The sequence below is a fragment of the Castanea sativa genome, chromosome 12 (genome assembly GCF_040712315.1).
Source record: "Castanea sativa cultivar Marrone di Chiusa Pesio chromosome 12, ASM4071231v1".
NCBI lineage: Eukaryota > Viridiplantae > Streptophyta > Magnoliopsida > Fagales > Fagaceae > Castanea > Castanea sativa.
This window is the reverse complement of record NC_134024.1, coordinates 22,515,625-22,538,948: the sequence shown is the minus strand read 5'-3', so window position 1 is coordinate 22,538,948 and position 23,324 is coordinate 22,515,625. Positions and strand designations below refer to the sequence as shown.

Genomic DNA, 23,324 nt, shown 5'->3' with positions numbered 1-23,324 from the left:
TGTGAAAAAAAATTGAGATTAAAATAAATGAAGGGAAATAACACCCTCAAAAACACTCATGCTAATACCATAGTACATGAAGCTATATCATAGTTATAACATTAGGCAAGAATTAGGAATATGATCAGAAACCCTCCAAAACTAATATAATGAAAGACAAATGGCTTCTCTGAATGCCTCTACTACTTTGCTAATCCAATGACCCTCATTGGATGTCCTCGAATGCTTTTTTAAATACGTGGTGTGGTAGAAGGCAACTGGTCTTCCACGATGTCTTCAACTTTGCTGACCAACAGCAAAATATAAATTACTCCAAACTTTCTATTAGCAAATGACCAAAAACAAAAAGAATTTACAATGAATATTATATAGAAGTAAAGATCTAAATCAATGGCTTAGGCAAAATATGAAGACGGTAATGATTAAAATTCACGATCGCTCTCTATACTCCTTGTGGTTGCGCAGGCTTATCTACACCCTCGATCACCTAGCAGGAAGCTCTGATGCTTGACCACTCAGGGAAGGATTTGATGAATTAGAAGGCATGGACCCGTTATCATGAGAGGATGGGCCACCCCACTTTTGCTCTACATCAATTGGCTCTACTACGTGTACTGTACCATCACTCATGCCAAGTGCAATCTGGTTAGGCTCAGATGGATGAGCAGCTATAACCAAAGGAGAGGCCGAGTTGCCGCTGCAGAAGATTTTTGTCAGATTTTTGTCAAGAAATAATACTTCCATAATTGAGGCTTTGGGAACATCAAGTAGACCGGTTTTTCATAGAGAAAAAAAAGAACTGGTTTCTACTTGAATCACTAATCAATAAACGGCAAGCTCCACAAAAGAAAATTATTTTCTCACCTAACAGAAAACGATGGAATGTAAGCAGAAGGTGCTATTCGACATCTGATCCTTAAGCTATCCGCATCAAAAACTCCAACAGCACCATCATAAAAAGAAGCATAAACCAGTAGACCATCACATGAATAAATTGCACTTGATATGGGTGCTGGAAGTGTGTCTTTTGGATACCACTGCAACATGGATTGGCAAAACAGCATTAAAAGACATACCATGGTGACTGCAATTAAAATTTGATAATCAAGAAAACAAACTCAATGATATGATTACAAAATTCACAAAGCTAACATATTTTGATTTCTTTTTATAAGGTAAGTTTTACATCCTATGGGTTTTGAACCCACAGCTTCACACTCCGCTTACTCGCCAATTCTTATGGCAGGAAGAAGTACCATTAATATATATAATTGTGTTTATTCTTAAATGTATCCCTTAATATGGAGTACCATTCTAGAACTCATTGGCAAAACTTATGCTACCAATGCTTGTCATCTGTTCAAAATTCTGTATGGTTATCAATTTATTGGTGCCCCCTACAGTTTTAACCTAAATCATGTGTATCATTCATTTTACCTTCTTCTTTTTTTTTTTGTGTATCATTCATTTTACCATATAAATGCTAAATTGAAAATACTAATCCTACATCTTTTCACGATTCAAGGTATAAAGTTGAGTTTTCCATAGCTGAGCATTGGGACCACATTTGGTGCCCAATTTTCAGGTATCCCCCATCCCAAAATAATTTGAGAGAGAGAGAGAGCTGCCTTGCAAAAAGCAAAAGTATCAGTTCATATGTTTGTTTAACATCACTTATGACGGTGCTCTAACCCAACAAAGAAGGGGGGTGAGGGGCAAACTTAAGAGTTTCCTAACGTGAACTTGATACAGGGATCACCAGCATCAGACCAATCAGTCGGAACAGTAAGATGATCCTTTTAACAAAATATGTTTTCAGGTTTCAAATGGCTATCAGTAAACAACCACGTAAAATTGACATAACATGCAAATGTTATTAAAAGAATAAAATTAAAACCCGACCTAGTACTTAAAAATATATGTAACTTACATAAGAAATGGTGACAGGGAGGGGGAAGGGAGTTTAAAAAAAGGTGGCCACAAGCATGCACGCAGTGGTTGGGGGTGTTGGTTTAACAAGTAGTTGAGGTCTTCAACAAGAGAGCAAAGAGGGTACACATTATGAAAAGTGAGTTTGATGCATCTGTTACTAAATAACCCTCTGTGGTGCATGAAGTGAAAAAACTTGATATGATAGTTCTATGGATCAAGATAGAGATTCATTTGCAACACTGACAAGTTCTTTCTAGGATTGTAGTTTAGTCTTAGTATAGTTTATATAAGTGCCATATTGTGCTCCAATGGAGACAAGTTTATGATGAATAAAATTTCAATAGGAATTGTTCCAATGACTTGGTGCTGGTTCAATGCAACCATGCTAATTCATATATTTTGTTTTCTCTTTCTAACTTGATTCTAAGCTCGGATGTTGATTTTGAGGCTTATTTATCTTTTTTATTATGTTGATTCTCAATTCCTTTAAGAGAATTTGTGCTGCATCAGTCTTGTTATCAAGCTCATTGTTCTGAATCGCCTTCAAGAGGGCCATGTTGAAAGCTTTTACATTCAATTTGCAGTGTGTCTAGCATAAAGGAAAGCACTGATATTTCAACTATAATGCCAGCTGAACATCAGCCTATGTGAATGCAACTGCAAATATGTCAGGAAGTAAAATGAGATAGAATTGAGAGAAGGGAGCTGTTGCACTGTTCCACCAAGGACATTATTTGGTTGCTTTCGTCCACACCTTAACTAACACAGCCTTTCTGTACCTGCCTCTAGAAGAGAAAACCCTCCTTCAGCCTTCAATGAATTGAAAGCTGTAATAATTATTCCCAAAAAAAATCCTAATTGATAACAAATATGTAAATGATGACGCGAATGCCACGTTGCCAAAATTCTAAATGATCAGAAAGTATAGTCCTTCAAGCTAGTAGGCTTAATTACTCAAATGCCTACCCTTTTATTGTATATTTCCATCTTTAGTGATCATTTGGACAGCGTCTAAGAAGTCACGTCTTGCATCTGGCATTTGTATGTCCATGGGACCCATGCTACAGTAGCCAAAAATCACGCCCAAAGACTGAAAAATGCGTGTCCGTGGGTACCGTGCACTGTTCACGGGACCCAAAAACCTCTTTTTTCAGCAAAATTTTTATTAAAAATGGGTCTCACGGCACTATTCACATTTAAAAATTATTTTACAATGTTTTCAGTTTTCAGTTCTCAACAAATAAGTGGTATCCAAACACACCCTTAGTCTAGTTAATAGGTGCTCTGGTTGCCTTACCAAAAATAGAAGGTAAATACTTCATAAGGAAATACGAGAAGGTAAATGGTTAATTAGGCAATACGAATCAAGGACAGTAAGGTGAAAAACTTACTGAGCGTGAGCATTCCAGCTTGCTGTCGTAGATAGCAATTTGACTTTCATGTACAACCAACACATGTGCTTGATCATTATGAAACTGAACTTTAGTTTCCCCAACCAGTGGGGCTTGGCGACCAGCTGGTGCTGGAATGAACCTTGTTTTCTTCTTCTCCCACCCATCAATGCTCCACACACATAACTGCAACTCAATTGATCAAAAGTTAGAACCAATTATCACATAATTTCTAACGCAAAGGAGAGTAATAACAGTGCCTCATCCTGCTAACTCAAATCTAAAATTATTCAGTCATAAGAAGCCCCATTTCAGTTTAAAAAAGCAACAAAACTCCACTCATGTTTTTCAAGGCAAACAGAGCCTTAATACTGTAATTACAAATTTTGGTTGTATTTTTTTGAAGGAATTTAGTGTTTTCCCCTTTTGTATTTATTTACTTTCCAACAAAGTTTATTACTTGTCCAAAAATAAAACACACACAAACATAAAAAATATATATATATATATGTATAAATATATATATTAAACATCTATATATATATATATATATATGGATTTATTGTGGCAAACATTTTTGATAAGCTGGGAAGCACGGGTGCGGCGTTTGGGCCTCCGCACTGGCGTCCGACGCGGGGACGCGCAAGCGACACCGCTTCCTGCGCGTCTGTGCCGCGTCGGGCATTAAAAAAATAATATTTTCGGCGCGATTCGCGCCGATACGGCGCCGATTCGGGCCAACACGCGCGAAATCGGGCCGATTCGCGCCGATTTGGCCCAAATCGGTACGTATCGGGCGCAAACCGATACCGGCCGAAATTCAAAAAACAAAAAAAAAAGTATTGCTCTTCAGCTAGGCTCTCTCCCATTCTCTATATTCTAGTTATTATTTACTATTGCTCTTAAATTTGGTATATATTTATATAATGTGATAAAAGTATGTTTAGCAATATATTAAAAATATAAATAAAAATATTTTTAATAATTTTTTAATCGCCGCACCCGCACCCGCACCCTACTTTTTCAAAAATTGCCGAGTCCCGCACCCGCTCCCGCACCCGCACCCGCACCCGCACCCGCACCCAAATCCCGAAACGCACCCGTATTTCATAGTTGATAAGTGATAAGCTTTATTGATATAAAAAAGGAACACCCTAATACACAGGGATTGTACAAGGGATCAAGGTCTACCTCAAGAGCTTAGTTAGTAAAATGTACGTATTATACCATATATTACACACATTTTAAAAGCTTGTGTTCACCATACAAACAAAATTCAAGGAGTGGATTCAATATGAAGTGAAAGTAGGTTGGCACATAAGGACAATTCCACAGCACAAATCCAATAAAGATTCAAAAGAAATCACTTATTAAAAAATAAAATTCATTTTTTGCTGAATTGGATAAAAATTATCATGGTCATACATTTATTTGACAAGGTTGATTTTTCTCTAAAAAAATTTCAAAATGTAACACCACAATTATTTTTTCATACTATTTGTATCTTTTCTTCTCTTTTACACATAAAAAATTAGATATCTAAAATGATATAGTAAGATCTCTAGAAAGATGTGCTCTCTACAACTGGAATACTTGGACCAAAACTTAAATGAGTTACTAGAGCATTTCTCAAAAGCAATATCATTGGTACTTTGGTAAACAAAACAAAAGACACCTTGTCAGAGAAAAGACACCGCTCTGATGGGTTTTATATTGCAATATATTATATGTTAGCTCTCCCAGTAGGAAGACTTGAAGACTAATTCTTCTTTTTTTAATAGGTCTTAGAGGACTAAAAGAAGATATTCAACGGTTCTAGAGAAACATAAAACAGAGTGAATCTAGTAACACCTATTGAACAAATCAATCTTTGTTAGTGGCCTCTAAGTTATCACAAAAAGTCAATTATGTTCTTTTTATTTTTCTTTTTCAAGGTGAGGTACTTCAGGAGTAATCTTTGCATGGATGTGATGCCTGTGACACAAGCAAGTTGACATACATTCAGGGTCAACCCAAGCTCAACACAAAGAACATGATACCCTGCCCAAAAGCCCAACCCGGCAGCACAAATTGCACTCAAGCGTGCTTTGATTTCTTTAAACAAGTCATGGACGGTTTGAGATTAGGTTGAAGAGATCAGGGCAAATCAAATTGAACAATATGAGACATCTACGAAAGTCCAAAGAAAAAAAGAACTTTGATTTTAAAGAAGTTTTTCGTGTCTATTATATTTAATTCAAGTATAAATCTAAAATGAAGAGAATAGATTCAATCTAGAAGATTGAGAAAACAAGAATATACCACAAGCAGAGAGAGAAGCTTGTAGGATTAAGGGGATTTTTTATTTTTTTCAATAACTCAATAGTTGGGGAGGGGAAATTGAACCCTAGATGTCTCTTTTGGAAACACCAGGAGGTAAGTAGGATTAAGGAGATATGAAATCTATCAAGAAGATACTGACAGCCCTGGGTGGCTGGATTTTCTTTTTCTTCTTTTCATTTTTTTCATAGGTGAAGACAACACATGCACTCATACAGGAACTTAGGACCTTACCCTTCACCCCATAAATATAGGGAGGGGAGATACTACCCAACCCTAACTTCTAACAAAACTAAACCAAAACCATTTAAAAGTTGGGCCAGGTTTGCTTTAGGTTCAAACCACCAAAATTATAGCATTAGTGGCTATTGTATCTACCTAAAAAATGCAAGAATTCCAATGAGAATACTGTTTGAAAGTGAAATGTGTATGACAGTCCATAGGTGATTATCCTAACAATGTTTTGGGGTTCATAGTGGGTAACTGGTGGATGTCAATGCTCAACTAACTTTGATGGTCTTATATGTAAGTAAGAATGCTATGGGATGCTTACAGACCATTGGGAAAACATATAAGGAAATGCAATTTTTCAATTCCTCCCTTTTCTGTCTCCCACACAGTTAATGCATGCAACGTAATGGCACATGGGTGTATCAGTGCTCATTGTTCTGCATCAGTGTGTGTGTGCGCGCGCGCAATTAAAATAAGAGAAGGTTTGAACCTTACTCACACCAATGACCCAAACATTTAGAAAGTACAAAGACAAGGAGCCCAAATTTGGAAGACACAGCCGGGAGAAAAGCAACCTCACTGAAGGTAAGCTTGAGCTAAAAATTTTAATCCCCAGCGGAAAAAGATAAGATTAGACTTAAGATCCTCTTGAAATGTTACAGGCGGTGCTCTGAGTTTGTAACAATTTTTTTTTTTTTTTTTGACAAACAGTTGGTAACAATTTGAGTGTAAAACAAGAAAAAGGAATTTGAACTTAATTATTGGCATCAACATTAAGGATGAGAGACTGCATATACTTCTTTATTATTTATTTTTTGAAAAGAGAAATTTCAGATAATTTCTGACTCCTCTGAGGTAGTGGCAGAAGCATGAAGCCAACAACATTCTTTCTTCTAATGGGAAATCCTCAGGCTTCATAATTTTAAATATCTGGTGGTGTAATGGCCATGCGGTAAATATCCGTTGAGGATTAAAATACTCTCATTCATATTTTTTGGCTAATATAACCGCATAATTTTTAATCCTAATGCAATTAACTAAGTATGTTTGGAGCCACTATCAAGTGCCATAATAATAGAGCTTCCGTTGTCAATAACAAAATCTTGAGAGCTGCCACTTCCTATGAAAGTACAGATTAAAACAGTGCTCAGACCTCTCCCAGGATTTTACTTCTAAGAGACTAACAAATGGCCTCTAATAGAATAAAGAAGTCGTATGTGATTTTTTTGCAGTTGGATTCAGGGATCAGGCACTAGAGGATCAAGTTACTAAGCTAATGATCTGTTATCCAAAACAGAAAGCTATTTTTGGCCCAGGACACACTCACCTTCCTTCTTCTTTTTTTGTTATTATGGGAAGGGAGTGGTGTTTCTTTTGGTTTCTTCTTCTGTCAGGCCACATTTGCTAGAACAAACTATATACACAATGGATTTAAAGTTTTCCTACAGGACATAAGACTCGCTGTAACAAGTCTATTCTTGGCAGATAAGCTCTTATCAGAATGGTCAGAATCCGCAACCTAAGAACCACATACTCATCACTTTTTTTTTTAATAAAGTAGCCCTAGTACAAACTGAGAATACCATGGGTACATCAAAATCAAACTCTCAAAAGTAGTGAGTTTCAGTTAGCTCAACTGATAAAGTTTCTGAGGGTTAAATAAGAGATCTGAGGTTTAATCCCCACTTACACCAAAAACTGATTGGCGTCTTGATCTAATAATAAAGAGCTATTATCAAGAGTGAACGCCATAGGTTGAAACTCTCTAAAAAAAACTCAAAAGTAAAATGACCAATCAAATCTAATAGGGTGAAAAAGGACGCAACCACATACACATCACTACTTTTGGTATTCACTTTAAACAATAGTATGTCATTTGTACCAGCAGAAGTCAATGGTTGAAAAACTATAACTTCATTTTGATAGGATTTTGGCTTCAGGGAAACCCCTTCAGTCTCTAACAAAGAATTGTTAATACATGCATGATATATAATGTCTTGGAAATTCAGCAACTGCCCCAATGACTGACCATCTGAATGGTATTTATCTAACCAAATATAGAAAACAATTTTGCAAATGAAGACCACTGACAGCATGTTTCACAGAGTATGAAGTCAAGGAGACCGTGACCCATTGTTGGCTCCACAAAGTATTCTATTACTATTAGAATTATAAAAGCTAGATTTAATCAACCAAGAAATCATGTTACAGAATATATCACAGTACCAAATATAGATACCAACAGCCACTAACCTGTGCGTCAGCTCCAGAAGAAACCAGCACATTTAAGGTTTGGGAAAATGCAAGCCCTGTAATCCGATTCTGGTGACCCTTGAGTTTGGTTTTGACCTGTGAACGATATTAAGGATTTTGATTATATTTCCAAAACCAGACACCATGCAAAAAAATGCTGAAGGTCATCAAGTGTGGAAGCTCATATGATTATTGCGATTCATGCAATACATTAATTTATTTATTAAACAACATCTAAAATCCATAAGACTATACAATTTCCAAATAATCAATCTTTTACCTTCAATGATCACACTTCCTCCATGAACATGAGTTTAAAACCAAATGAAAATGACAACTGACCGTTCTTATTACATTATAAAAAATTAAATAATAATGATAATAATTATTTTATTAAAAAAAAAAACCCCACAACCCAGCAGTAATTACCTCTTTCTAATATTAATGATTTCCCTTTAAGGATCACACTTCATCCACGAACATAGTTATAAAGAGTACTCTCTCAAGTCTCCCAACATACTTTTTATCTCTTTTTACCATTCCTAAAGCTATGGCTGCTAGATTGGAAAGTATTCAAAGGAATTTCCTTTGGGGGTCTTCTAAGGGGAATTTCAGATATCCTTTGGTGGCTTAGGAAAAGGCGTGTTTACCCGTTGAGATGGGTGGTTTGGGGATAAGAAGTGTGGTGCCTTTTAATCAAGCTCTATTAGGGAAGTGGCTATGGAGATATGGTCATGAAGTTACCCATCTCTAGCGGCGAGTTATCTCCACTAAATATGGTGAGAATCAAGGGGGGTGGAGTACTAATGTTTGCAAGAGGACTCATGGGTGTGGCCTATGGAGAAGCATTAATGAAGGGTGGGAGAGCTTTTCTAAGCATCTGTCTTTTGTAGTGGGTGAAGGCACTCGTATCCCCTTTTGGCATGATAGGTGAATTGGTGACAATGCTCTAAAAGATCCCTATCCTGAGCTTTGTGTTCAGCGGTCAAGGATGCTTGTATCTTTGAAGTTTTGTGGATTCCAGAAGGGAGTACTGTTAGAGTGTGGAATTTAAGGTTTTATAAAACTTTTGAAGATTGGGAGTTGACTACATCTTATTCTCTACTTCAGCTTACCCAAACTCGTATTCCCCGGAGTAATAGGAGAGATACTCTTTACTGGCGGCTTAAAGGTGATGGTAAGTTTGACACTCAGTCTTACTACCATGCGATTCGGGGTGCTTCGAATTCTTTGTTTCCTTGGAAGGGTGTTTGGAAACCCAAGATTCCTAAGCGTGTGGCGCTCTTTTTGTGGACTACACATGGTAGGATCCTCACTTTGGATATTCTAAAGCTTAAGGGTCGCCCTTCGGCTAATAGGTGTTGTATGTGTTGCTGTGATGGGGAGTCGGTAGACCACCTTCTTCTTCTTTATCCTGTTACCTATTCCCTATGGACTTTTATGCTTCAGGCCTTTGGTATTTTTTGGGTTATACCAAGATCGGTGGTGGGTTTGTTATCTTGTTGGCATCAGTGGCTTGGGAAGCATAATTCGGACATTTGGAACTTGGTTCCAGGGTGCTTAATGTGGATTGTGTGGTTGTAACGAAATCGTCGATCCTTTAAGGACAGAGAAGATGTTGGATGAGTTAAAGGTTTTATGCCATCATAGTCTTTTTGAGTGATCTCATTGTTGGGGTTTTACTGATTGTTCTTCTCTCTCTGAGTTTTTGTCCTCCTTTAGCTTAGTTTCCTGACTACCCTCTGTTTGTTGTGCTGTTTGTTTTTTTTATTTCTTGTTGTTCATCATTATGAACTTGTATTTATCTTTTTTCTATCATTTATAATAGTTTTCTGATTACCTATCAAAAAATGAAGACCAAAAAGAAAGTGACAAGTAACCACAACTTATAAGCACTTATACAGATAAAGATTCTGAAGTCTTACATGAACTTAACTTGCATAAACAATCCAATAAACTCAATGATGTCATATGCTTTCAAGATAGACCACACGGCATTAACATAAAGTAACATACAGTTGGTTGGTCACAACTTCTAAAACTTGAAGTAAAATAGCTAGGCTTTGAAAGGATAATGATGCATTATCACTAGCAACAAACAAATCATACAATTACTCACCTAATGAAACGATAAATTTTTCATTGATCAAACATGAATTTTTTTAAGTTTTACAAGAAAGAATAATATCAAAAGAGATGCCTCACCTCATCAACTCTGACATTATATATTTGAATAGTAGAATCCTCCATTCCTACAGCAATTATATTATTATCTTGAGGGTGGAATGCCAAAAAAGTGGCTGCAGGAGGTGGGGACATAAATGTTGTCATGACCTGAACAGTAGTCACCAGGTTAATGTGGTCAGTGTGGACTTCTTATAAGAATTTAATTGCACAGTAGCCAGCTGAACTTAAAATGTGAACAAAAAAAATTAGTATTTTTTTTTTATCGGTAAGTTGCGCACTCAGTGGGTCTTGAACCCATGACCTCACCCCCCATCCCATTATTATGTGAAAAGAACGTGCCAACTGAGCTATAGCTCATCAGCGAGGTTGCCACAACAGTGGCACAACATATGCAGTAGCCAATGTTTTAATTAGAAAACAAGCAAAAGCAGCAATAACAAACCTTAAATGTCATCATGTTGAACAAAGAGACCTTCCCACCAGAAGCAGACATGACATAGGAATCATTTTTAGATAGAGCAATACATGCAGAAGATTCATCAGATGGTTTATTTTCGTTTACATCATTACTCATAAGAGTTCCACTGGGAGGTTGCCACAACTGTGGCACAACATATGCAGTAGCCTGAAGGATTTCAAGGAGATAAGCCATTAGAAACACCATAAACATATAAGAAGTAATTTGCTTAGATAGAAAGTGAACCTTTCCCAGTTGATTCCTTTCACTACGTTGCCATTTCCAAAGTTTGTGAACAGCATTGGAAGCAAGGGCCAGTAGAGCCATGCCACTGTTAGTGTAGATCAGTCGCACAACCTGAAATTGTGATTTATTTCCTTAATTCGAACTGCATAGGAACTATAAACTGAACAAGTATATCCCTTTGTACATCTAATACTTATGCACTATACCTATCAAAAAAATATATACTTATGCACTAACTATAAATATTATAAACTGAATCTGGAATCAATTCTGAAATCTTAATACCTCTCAGATTATTGTTATCCATCATGATTGAGTTTGCTCCTTTTTTTAACACGCAATCTCTAAATATTGAACGTGTACATTTAGTACAACAACAATAACAAGAAGCCTTATCCCTAATTTTGGAGTCGGCTATGTATCCTCAACATGTTTACATTTATTACATGTAGAAAATACGCTGTCATTAGGCGCACAATGACATGAACCCCACTCTATTTTTCCACCTTCTAAGGTTAATGATTTTCCTAAATAGATTAGTCTATCAATCTATTTCATTAATATCTCTCAACAATTAATGACAATATTTAGAAAAGGTTGGAAACCAAATCGATGAGATCTGATCAAAAGTAAAGAATCACCATTTTTTTTTTTTTAATTATCAGTAGTTACACATTCCTGTCATGGGTTTTGATCCCATGACTTCATCCTATACCTGGTTCTTAACAGGGAGAGAAGGTGCCATTTGATTTGGTAAAGAACCATCACTGTTACAAGAAGTTTGTTCTACAATTATTAGTTGAAGAACATAAAAACTATATTGGAACTGGGGGAAGAAAACCTACAAAAGTGGTAACCCAGTTGCTCAAGCTCATTTATAGGTCTACACAGAAATATTATATTGTATATTGTCCTTTTTTGAAATCAAAATAAGTAGAAGTACCCTTATAGGCCATAAGAAATGAACAAAAACTTTCAAGACACAAGGTTGTTTTTTTTTTTAGTAAGTAAAGACACAAGGTTGTGTCATCAACACATTAGTCTTTCCAAAAAGGGCAGAACTTATATCTGGATTGGGTACTAAGAGAACTTCATTTATAATAATTGGAATTGTTGACATATTTGCATGCATAGAATCTACATTATGCATCACCAACATTAATAATTGTTTCACTGATAGCCTATGATTACATTCCATGACAAATTTATAAGCAGCAACATCTTAGTTACTTCTATCCAAAGATGACCATATCCACCCTGGGTGGAGGGTTAAATAAAATGATAATGGAAGTCTAGACGCCATGATAAATTCTTCTTTCTATTCTTAACTTCAAATTAGTTGAATAAATAATAGAAGGATACTCTTGATATATATATATATATATATATATATATATATATATATATTAATAGTTTTCTAAATTAGCAATAAATCCTTAGCATAGAATCAAATATTTAGTATTTGTTTTATAAGCTAGCTAAATATCAAGCATTTATGCAGTAGTATAACCAATCAACACAGTAGCGGATGCTGCAAACTTTTTAACATTCATTATATACTTATTTTAATACCAAATCCATCAAAACTCCGCAGTTAAGCATGCTTGGATAAGAGTAATACTAAGATGTATGACCTCCTAGAAAGTCCTCAAGTTGCAGCTCTATTTATCAATAATAATAATAATAACTTAATTCTTCATTAAAGCATCAGTTATTTAGTGTCTTCAGCATTTAAGGTCCCTCTACACATCAATTTCAATGTATCAACCAGAACAAGGTTGTACTAAGGCACACAGCTATCGTGCCTCAAATCAAAACCAGTTCTATAGGACCTGTTGTCTTCTCTATGCGGTGCCTAAGAAAAGCCTACTTTTCGTATTTTTAGCTTGTTTGCCTTCAAGTCCATTAATGGATTTGAGCAATATATAGAACAATTTAAACATGTCTCTCAATTCATGTAAGGTGTTTCCATATATGCCTACAACCATGTGTACCATGAGTTGAATTAGGACTTGTTGTCTTCTCTATGTGGTGCCTAAGAAAAGCCTGCTTTTTGTATTTGTAGCCTGTTTGCCATCAGACCGTTAATGGATTTGGGCGATATATAGAACAATTCAAAGATGTCTCTCAATTCATTGAAGATGTTTCCATATATTCCTACAACCATGTGTACCATGAGTTGATTCAAAATACTAAATTATAATAAATGGATTACGGGCAACACATGGGAGCCTCATTCTAAAATCCTAAACACACAATAAGTTAAAAAACTAGGCGACTGCCATGAAGCATTTACCTTTTTTCAATATGAAAGCATGATAGCAGGGATTGCCTTTAGAGGAAAGACACCTCCCTAAGGCTCTGTTTGGTTGGGAAGATAGAAAATATGTGTGTTTTCTACCATGCTTGTTTTTGGTAAGGAGGATTAAAATATGGAGGGAAGAAGAGTAAATTTCTATTAAGTCCCTGTTATTAAAAGTAGAAAGATGGAAAACAAGGACAATTTTGCACTTTCCTTCTCATGAGCATTTTCTCTCCTCTTTTCTCCCAAATTTGGGAGGAAAAAAATAGTGGGCCTGGGCGGAAAACTCTATCCACCCCACTTTCATTCCTCTCCCTTTTCACTCCAACCAAACAGTGGAAAATTACATTTTCCTCTCCCTTTTCCTTCCCCCATTTTCCATCCTCTCCCTTTTAACCCAAACCAAACATTGTAAAGTAGAAGAATGCATTCCTCCAATATAATACAGATGTTTTTGAGCCAACTATAGTGCCACAAGTTTTTTTAACAAAGATCAAATTAATCTACATTCATTGTAGTCCCTTAAAATATTTCAACTCTGAAAAGGCACATATTTCAAAGGCAATAGTTTTTTTTTTTTTTTTTTGATAAGCTTCAGAGGCATTAGTTGTTCCCATATATCTACCATTTTTTCCAGTTATCCAGTTCCCCTAAATTTTAAATTAAAATTGTGTTTCTTTAACATGTAAATAATGAAATGAACAACAGCATTTTTAGGCTCGAAAACTTACACTTGACTTTGGGGAATGGGCAAAAATGATTAGACAGCCCAAAAATAAAGTGGACTATTATTATGGGAAGAAGGGAATAAGCTTATAATTCATATTATCTATCCCAAAAAAAAAATCTATCAAAAAATTCATATTAAGATCCAAACTCTTAAGTAATCTATTTCTTTGAAAATTTCCCTTCCATGTCTTCATACATTATGGCTTCATTAATTCTTTTATGATGAGCCAGTGCATTTTACCAATCACAACATATATATGCTATTAGGTATCCCCACATCATATAACCTGAGGTTCTTGGCTGGAGGTAGCCAATGGACAACCTTTGAGCACTGTGCAGTTTGATAGTTTTCAAACCATCGACCCTACAAGTATTTATTAGGTCCACAGTATCATGGACTCATATAGAAGGCTTTTAACAACCAATGCAACACTTGTGGCTTGACAAGCATCAACATTCTGAGTTTCCCGCTATGAAATGTCCAATGTACCAATGAATGTTGTTGGTTTATCATATGACGTACATTATTCTCATAAGATGAAAATCTGAGATAAAATGTGCTGTGTGCCAAATCCCTACAGGATGATGGCTGATAAAATAACAAGAATACTAAGAAAACTATCATAAAAGCACAAGCATTCCTTCCCAATATAAAGCAAGGTTGCACCAGGCAGCTTGTGACCGGTCAGATTCTTAAACCACCTACCTTGACTGCTGGTACAGGGTCAGGCAATCGCAGAGCCTTGAGCTGAGATGTATCCACAATATCAGATGATTTCCAGCTCAGAATCTTTTCTACATCATCCGAGATTCGTGGTTTGACATCAAGAAGCCTGCTGCTGTCCATGGTACCCTGCAATAATGCCCAATGAAATCATCGAGACTACATAGCACAAACAATTGTAAGCAACCGAAAAAGATAAACTTACAAGACTACTGATAGATACAGCAGCAGGATTTCTATCAGGACGCTCCATTATTGGAGCAGCAGCAGGAGAAACATTTGCTAATGGGCCCAAAGAGTTACCAAGCAGGGGCTGCAATTAAACGGCCATGCTTAAGAGATTGACTTTAAAAACGTAGATAGCAAAATAAGAAATTAAGAGATTGATTTTAAAAACTTCAATAGCAAAATAAAGTTAATTTCTATAGAAATTTGCAAGAGTATAATATCTTAAGATACAGGAGAGGACACAAGCATCTATCAAAATACCAGCTACATAAATGAATTCATTTAAAATAGTATAAATCAAGCCTTCCTAAAGGCCTAAAATTACAAAGAAACATACGAAATCAAAATCAATACATTTCAAATTGTGGGAAAAATATGTGATTATGACATTTTCATTAGAGGTCATCCTACAACTCAGAAATTGAGATACCCCCTATGAATTTCAACCAAAAAAAAAAAGTGACCACACGAGTTTTTCAAGGTACAATTAGTTAACAAACATATCAGGGTTCACCTATGTGGCAACTCAACATGATCTTCTATTCCAACCATGACCTAAACTCTTGTACTAGTACAGGCTTCTCATTTAAATACTTGTATCTTTAAGCAGGTCTGACTAACGTATTGAAAGGTCTCGGGTTTTCTTGATAACATGAAACTATCCCAATAATAAATATAAATCAACAAATCCAAAGCACAGGACCACCTTAGAGTTAATGGGTTCAGAAGGGCCTCGATTTTTATCAATAGCCCTGCTCTCCAGCATCCTTATCAAGCGCACACCATCATTGTTGGCTAAAATCTTGATACCATTGTCACTAGTTGTGACCGCCAACAATGACCCTTCCTTGTTGAATCTTAGTCTAGGACTAGCCTGCAAGAAGAATAGAATGAACTGTGACTTATCCACCGTTCAACATGAATATCAGTAGTCAAGTGAAAGGCAGCAGTAAACTAACAGGCAATCCACCATCTGCATCAACAGCTATCAACATATTGGTAGCGTCCATATCCCAGAACTTAATCTGAAAGTCATCACCAGCAGCTAAGAACCGGTTCCTGGTTGTGTCAAACTGAACAACCCCTAAGGAGCGCTTCCTGAAACCAGAATATGTCCGTTTTATAGCTCCTTCACTCTCATTCCACTCAACTAGATGTGATTCACCTTCTTTACTTGTTCCGCATGAGAAGAGCCTGTAAGAAATTACAAGTGTGGTTAAAACTAATATTTCATGGATGGCACTAGGCATAGTGAGAATGGTAACCAACTCAAATGATTAATATATAAATAAAATAAAGTAAAAGAGGGGGACAAAAATGAGCTTAAAAGGGTTCCAGCACAGTAAACGCTTTCAGATAACTCAATCCATAAATATAGAGAACAAAAGATACACAAAAAAGAAAGAAAGATGTTAAACAAATATGAGCCCTATTTATCATCTCTCTAACAGGCAAGCTTTACCTGGTTCCATCCGCACTATATGCCATCATGGTGCACCAAAGACCAGGAGCATCATAATCCACTCTAGATCTTGGGCAATCATAGAGCCAAGCTTTGATTTTCCCATCAATGGCAGTAGAGAAAATAAACTGCATATAAGGACAAAAGGAGTTTGAAAATAAACCATGCCAAAGATAAGACCAATTGGAAACCATAAGATATGTTGATAATGGAAGCCATCTGATCATTCCAAGTTGCCCTATCATCAAAAGTCAACACACTAAAATACTAAATCAGTCAAAAGCTAATAATAAAATTCTAATAAAATTACTTGGATATTTTCTTTGTAATGAGGACAGACTGAATATACAGGAGCTTCGTGGCCTTCAAAAGTGTACTGCCTACGTCCCGTTACAGCATCCCATACCTGTCATAAGGAATATTACAATGAGGAAACTCAGATTTCCTATTTACAGAAAACCTCAAGATCCCAGGTCAATACCTTAATCGTCTTATCATCACCGCATGTGACAATACACAGTTGCTTGTTGGGATGAGCAAACGCAATGTCATTAACACCACCAACATGTGCATCAATCTAAAAGATGAGACCATCAATTACCTGTTACTTGCCATTACCAAGGGAGAACAAAAATCCAGGGCAGAGAGCTTACCTCCAAATGCTGTCTTAGTTCTCCATTTGGATTGTATGTATATATTTGAACAATATGCTTTGAGAAGGCAACACCTAAAAGATGCAGAACATTTAAATTTAGCACAAAAAAAGGATCCAACAAATGAGGATTTAAAATAGTCTTGAGCAAGAGAGTTGTCTATATACCTAGCATAAGTCCATCGGGCCCCCAAACACATCTATTCACTGATATCGCAGCATCATTCACCAATGCTGTCTGGCAGCATAAACAAGATTAAGTTGCAAAGAAAATCACTTGCTATTTCTAACACCCAATACTTATATAATCAATTATAGATATGGAGGTGCTAAAATCAATTCATTATTGCACCAGGGGAGTTAAAAATTAAGTCCCAATTCCAATAGCATTATGGGGTTTACAAGCATAGGGAACGCTATCCTCATTTTCAACTCTGACCGAAAGAATTAGACCTCCAACAAAGTTGCAGGAAAGAATACCTGTAATGGCATAGAGGCAGCTGAGATATCCCAAACCTTGAATGCCTTATGCACCAACCTTTCCCGGGACCCAATTTCCCAAAGGCCAATGTCACCAACATTTGTCCCAACTACAAACAAATAATTGAGAACTTTGATATACAAATATAAAAATATTTCGTGAAGGGAAAAATATTCTAGTATGAACCTAAAAGAATGGTTTGTTGCTGTGGATGAAAGTCCATGCTCATGACATTAGATCCTTGATTGAGGGTCCGCACGATAACTTTAGGAAGGTCATCTTGTGAACAGACATTAGGAGTGTGCATTACACTAGAAAAGGAAACCTACAGAGACCATAGGTAAGCACATACTTTTCATAAGCAAAAATAATAGGACAATGAATATAATCCCCCCACAAGAAGGCCAAGCATAACTTGTTTCACTTAAAAGCATGAATATTGGACTTGAAAAAGAAACTTAGTCTTCCACACCTCTTCAGACGGGCCAGTGCGTATCCGCTTCATCAAGTTCTCGGAATCGGCGGATTGATAATCCATGCTTGTTACACCAGTGGAGTTCCTTGGGTGTTTTAAGAATGCAGCTGTATCATCCGAAAATAATCAGTAAGAGTAAGTAATTCTAGCATCAATTATCTCAGTGGAGAGCTAAAAGTACTAAGAATCATTAAGAACATTCTGACCCGCACTAGAAGGCTGCACAAGACCAGGGGACCCTGCTGCTACAGCAGCATGAGGTAAAGAAGGATTGGTGCCTGACATCCACCCAGCAATAGCACCCGGAGCTGGGGAGACAACAGGCTGAAATGGCTGCACAACAAGTGGCATTGCAAGAATTATTAGAATGCTGCTATTTCTTTCCCTTTTCCTTTGGCAAGTAAATAGAGGGAAAATACTTACCCCATGTGCACCAATAGGGGGAAATGCCCCAGCCTTAGGAATTGGTCCCATAAGGGGACTGTTTGTGGGGGGAGGACGACCTCCATTACTATTTGGAGAGCAAGAATGATCTGTGAAGAGTGTTTTAATATCAGGGTTTGGACGAGGATTCTTGCAAAGCTGATGCTGCCAATTTAGACTGAAAATTTCAAATAAATAAATATGTGAGAAACCAACTATTGTCAGGGAAAGTCAATTTGAATTAATTTCTACCAAGTTGGAAACATAACAAAAGAGATTCATATACATATACATATACATATACATATATGCAGTTTGCATATGTATATACATACAAATATAAGAGGAAACCCAATATAGAGACAACTAAGTCTACTCCTGAAAACTCCAGTCAATATTGAGAATTTAAAATGAATCCATGACAACAAACTTGCACGTTATATAAAACTTGGGGAAAGCTTAGGAATGACCTCTGATTAATTAAGGTCCTTAGCCGTGAACTTTTGAAGGATGGGAACACAAGCTTATCACGAAACAGTGGGTTTGCTTCAATTAGCTTTTTGAGTTCTATAAGCATGATGTTTCTAGCCGATTTTGTGTCTCCATACTTTGAAAGCTGCTCATTTTGCCTGAAGATGCAAAAGAAACAGGAGATATAAATTATGACAAACCATATTAAAGTCCATTCAGATTAACAAAGAAGAAAGGATAGATACCTAAAGTTATCGAGAGTAAGCAACTGAGTAATCTCCTTGAAAAGTTCTTCATTAAAGGATGCAAAAACCTTAAGATCTTTGACAAGAATCTCAACAGCCTTTGCTCGATCCTGCCTGAGTAAGAAACAGATATTAAACTGAGCAATGCTTTGTAAACTGAAAAACAGTCAAGCTTTCAAAGAGTTCCAAGAAATTCATAAGGGGGAAATGCTGACAGCAGCAATTTTGAATACTCACCTATCAAGAGCTTCCAAGTACTTCTGCTTCCTAATTTCAAAGAAAATTTTCATTGAATATCGGTTGTCTTCTACCTTTGTGAAGCCACATAAATAGCGCTCCACTTCATCCCACTCACCCGCCTGGACCTGATCCTCAAAATGTTTCATATTGAAGAAGAAGCCAGACTCTTGCTCTAACCTAAAAGTTCAGAAACCCATTACAAGCATATCCTTAAAAATGAAGAGCCCAATTGTCTCATGCTCCATTTTGCTGCCTAGAAGAGGCAGGAATAACAAAAAATGCTATGTAATTTGTACCCAGCGCAATGCAGTTTCGGCATTAACATACAGGTCAAAGTACTAATAAAATCTGAAAAAGCAAGTCCTGAAATCACATAAATTTGGTTCATTTCTAAAACAAACAACATAAAAACATAGGCTTTTTTTCACATTTTGGCTAAATAGAGGCTGAGATATTAAACCCTGCTTAAAATGTGTATACTCCTCATTTCCAGAACTTCACTGCAACCACATAGAGGCTAGGAAACAACAAAAACTTACATAATGAATACAGGACTTACTTATGAACAGTTTCCTTGAATTTTTCCTCATCCAGGAACTGCAGTATCAGAAACACCAACTCCCTACTTAAGGAAGACATTGTGCCCGGTACTCCTAGACGCTCCAGTGCAAAGATCCAATGTTAAATCCAAAGCGTTTAATTCCACCCACAATCAACACAGGCGGTCCCAGAATCCTCTCTCAAGCAGTAAAGATCATTAATTTGATGAAAAATATAATACCCAGATGCAATTTCTTCTTCAGCTTTCTTTTCGAACCAAATTTCACCTCAGTCTAAAGTCCGAACAAAAATAAACACTCCTCCAAAATCAGTACCAAGTAATGCCTTCATCCAAACAACACAAAACCCTAATTTCAGAATACCAGAACAAGCACAATTTTTTAAAACAATTTTAAAAAAAAAAAAAAAACCAATAAAGATATCACCCAAAAGAGCCTCTTGCTCAAACAAAAACTCAAATAAACCCTAAAATTTTTCAGCTTCTAGCACAAAGATCCAGCACTGTAAGAACTTGATTTAAATGTAAGCTAAATGGTGAAACCAAAACAAGTTCTAAAGCTTGATTATCCAAAACATATTTCATAGTACAAGGAAGAATATTTATTTGTTCATTTTCTACAACAAGAGAGGGAAAAAAATACATATACAGCCTTACTGGTCCTTCAGAGAATGCAAAAAAGAATCACTTTTTTGTTTAGGGTTTTGCAACCTCTTCTTCTTCTTTCAAATGGGTTTTCTTTCCTCTCTCTCTCTCTCTCTCTCTCTCTCTCTGTGCTTTGCAGCTATAACTCTGCAACAACCCTCTTTTTCTCTCTCGGACTCTGTCTGGAAATGGTTTTACACAACTTTTGTTTCTCTCTCTCTCTCTCTCTCTCTCTCTCTTTTTATCTATCCATCTATCTATCTTTGAATATGTTTATACTTTTTTCTCTCTCCAGGACAAGGACAAAGGTTGTGCTGTTTGTGTTGTGCTCTCTCTTTTTCTATCTATCTCTCTCTCTCTCTTTCTGTGTAACTTTTTTTCTCTCTCTTATAACTTTGAGCTTTCCTTGTCGCTGTCTTCTCTCTCTACAATTAGATATTACTACCATATTAATAGTCTACTATTCTCTCTCTCTCTCTACCTGATTTTTCCTATCTATCTATGTGTCTCTCTCTTTCTCTATTCTCTACTCGCGAGTCTATTACAAAAACACAGTACAAAAAAGAAAGACTACACTAGCTGATGTCGTTTCAAATAAATACTGTACCTAGGAGTGGGGAAAAAGCTATTCTGTGTGAGCCTGTGAATGTGATCCCTATCTGCCCTTTCCCCCACTTCCCTTGTACTATTGCTTAAGCTCTTTCTATTATTGGTCAACAATGCACTACGCTCCAAATCCAAATTGTTCTAAAGCTAGACATCCTTTGTTGTGTCTATTCTTTGTGGCTTCTGTCCCACCTTACCCTTTTCGCTATTTACCTATTTGAAATACATACATATAAAGAGAACTAATAAATTACACTTATTATCATAAAATATTTTACAATAGTCAAAATAAATATGATGTTTTTTTTACGATAAGTAATAAAATAATGTTAATAAATTTAAATAAGAATCAGTAAAACATGTTAACTTGGTTATTATGAAAATAGTTGTATTTGTGATATTAGCGCAACAAAAGTTGAGCCAATAAACAAAACTGGCTTTTTTGGAAATAACATGCTCCAACTGTTATCATCTTTTTATCTCACTTTTAGAAAATAGGGCAATAGGCTACCGAAATCTATGGGATGCTAAAATATTGGCATCTCGTAATTTTTGGTAGTTTATTGCTAAAAAAGTGAAACAAAATAAAATAAGTTAACTTATATTATCAAAAAATTTAGTTTTTTATATAAAAGGTGACAAAATAGATTTAAAATAACTAAAAAATTGACGTACCAGAACAAACAGCATTTTCATATATTTGTTGATTTTTAAGGGATTGATTTAGCGGTTCTTAGCACTTCATAAGATTTATGAGGTTTACTAGGTTCAAGGCTCCTAATTAGCATTTTAGAGTCATCACCACTTATTAAAAGATATAAGGGTAGACAGTAGGGAGTGAGAAGTTAGGTTCAAACCACAAACATGGAACACCACAATAGATGTCAGAATCATTTGCTATTACTTGAACTCCATCTACAGTTTATATTCTATAATCTAAAATATATGATTTATAATGTATATATAAACCAAAGCTAATGTTAAAAAAACATGCTTTTCAAAATTTATATTTTCTAATGTCATCATTTTTATATATTTTTTAAAACGATTTAAATTTTATAAGACTTCCTTATAAACTTACTATATTTTTAATCTTTATTATAATATTATCACACCATATTTTCTTAAGAGATTAAATTTTGTAGGGATGTGATGTAAAATTCATGTTTTACCCTCCTAATATGACACATTATCTTAGCACTTCATAAGATTTATGAGGTTTACTAGGTTCAATACTCCTAATTAGCATTTTAGAGTCATCACCACATATTAAAAGAAATAGGGGTAGATAGTAGGGAGTCAGAAGCTAGGTTCAAACCATAAACATGGAACACCACAATAGATGTCATTATCATTTGCTATTACTTGAACTCCATCTATAGTTTATAATCTATAATCTATAATCTAAAATATATGATTTATAATGTATATATAAACCGAAACTAATGTTAAAAAAATATGCTTTTCAAATTTTATATTTTCTAATGTCATCATTTTTATATATTTTTTAAAATGGTTTGAATTTTATAAGACTTTCTTATAAACTTACTATATTCTTAATCTTTATTATAATATTATCACACCATATTTTTTTAAGAGATTAAATTTTGTAAGGATGTGATATAAAATCCATGTTTTGCCCTTCTAATCCTAATATGACACATAATTTTATCACATATTTAAGAATAAGCAAGACTACACTCAATCAATTCTAATACCCATATATAAATCAAATCAAATTAGAGATTTATTAAAATGTTATTAGGTGTAATAGGATATATTGAATTTTAAATAAAATTTTGATATGACAATCTCTTATTAAGTATCCATTTGCGTCTGCGTTGAATTTTAATACCCAACGTCTGCGTTTTCTATTTTTTGGAAAAACATGTTTCAACACTTCTAGTGGGTCCTATGCACTATTCATGAGATCCACAATTCTCTTTTTTCAGCAACTTTTTTTTATTAAAAATAAGTTTCATGGCACTGTTCAAACATTTAAAAATTGTTTTGCTACAATGTTTTCAATTTTCAGCAAAATAAGCGGTATTCAAATACATACTAAA

At 35.5% G+C, this 23,324-nt stretch overlaps 1 protein-coding gene across 2 annotated transcripts; it reads right to left on the bottom strand.

Moving 5' to 3' along the window:
• LOC142618318 (protein TOPLESS-RELATED PROTEIN 2-like) lies at positions 1 to 21,009 on the bottom strand. 2 transcript variants are annotated; one of them, XM_075791226.1, is made up of 26 exons: positions 20,665 to 21,009; positions 20,008 to 20,333; positions 19,446 to 19,625; positions 19,209 to 19,322; positions 18,963 to 19,121; positions 18,493 to 18,670; positions 18,276 to 18,402; positions 18,067 to 18,176; positions 17,781 to 17,919; positions 17,594 to 17,703; positions 17,282 to 17,351; positions 17,115 to 17,188; positions 16,943 to 17,038; positions 16,772 to 16,867; positions 16,462 to 16,589; positions 15,959 to 16,193; positions 15,706 to 15,873; positions 14,977 to 15,084; positions 14,754 to 14,900; positions 11,017 to 11,127; positions 10,756 to 10,938; positions 10,332 to 10,460; positions 8,127 to 8,222; positions 3,324 to 3,509; positions 865 to 1,037; positions 1 to 697 (listed from the first exon to the last, which is right to left on the bottom strand). In XM_075791226.1, exons 2-26 carry the CDS (start codon positions 20,085 to 20,087, stop codon positions 484 to 486), a joined length of 3,411 nt encoding a protein of 1,136 aa, XP_075647341.1. In that variant the 5' UTR covers positions 20,088 to 20,333; positions 20,665 to 21,009; the 3' UTR covers positions 1 to 483. The 2 variants fall into 2 exon arrangements, with proteins under 2 accessions (XP_075647341.1, XP_075647343.1); XM_075791228.1 differs by having other exon boundaries at positions 20,651 to 20,965.
• Positions 21,010 to 23,324: the final 2,315 nt, after the last annotated feature.

Excerpts from the sequence above, each read along its gene's own strand:
- LOC142618318 (XM_075791226.1), bottom strand. The coding sequence starts at position 20,087 with ATGTCTTCCTTAAGTAGGGAGTTGGTGTTTCTGATACTGCAGTTCCTG. Across the intron at positions 17,704-17,780 it reads GCAACAAACCATTCTTTTAG|TTGGGACAAATGTTGGTGAC; the intron begins GTTCATACTAGA and ends ATTTGTTTGTAG. Across the intron at positions 1,038-3,323 it reads AGCTGGAATGCTCACGCTCA|TGGTATCCAAAAGACACACT; the intron begins GTAAGTTTTTCA and ends TCCATGTTGCAG.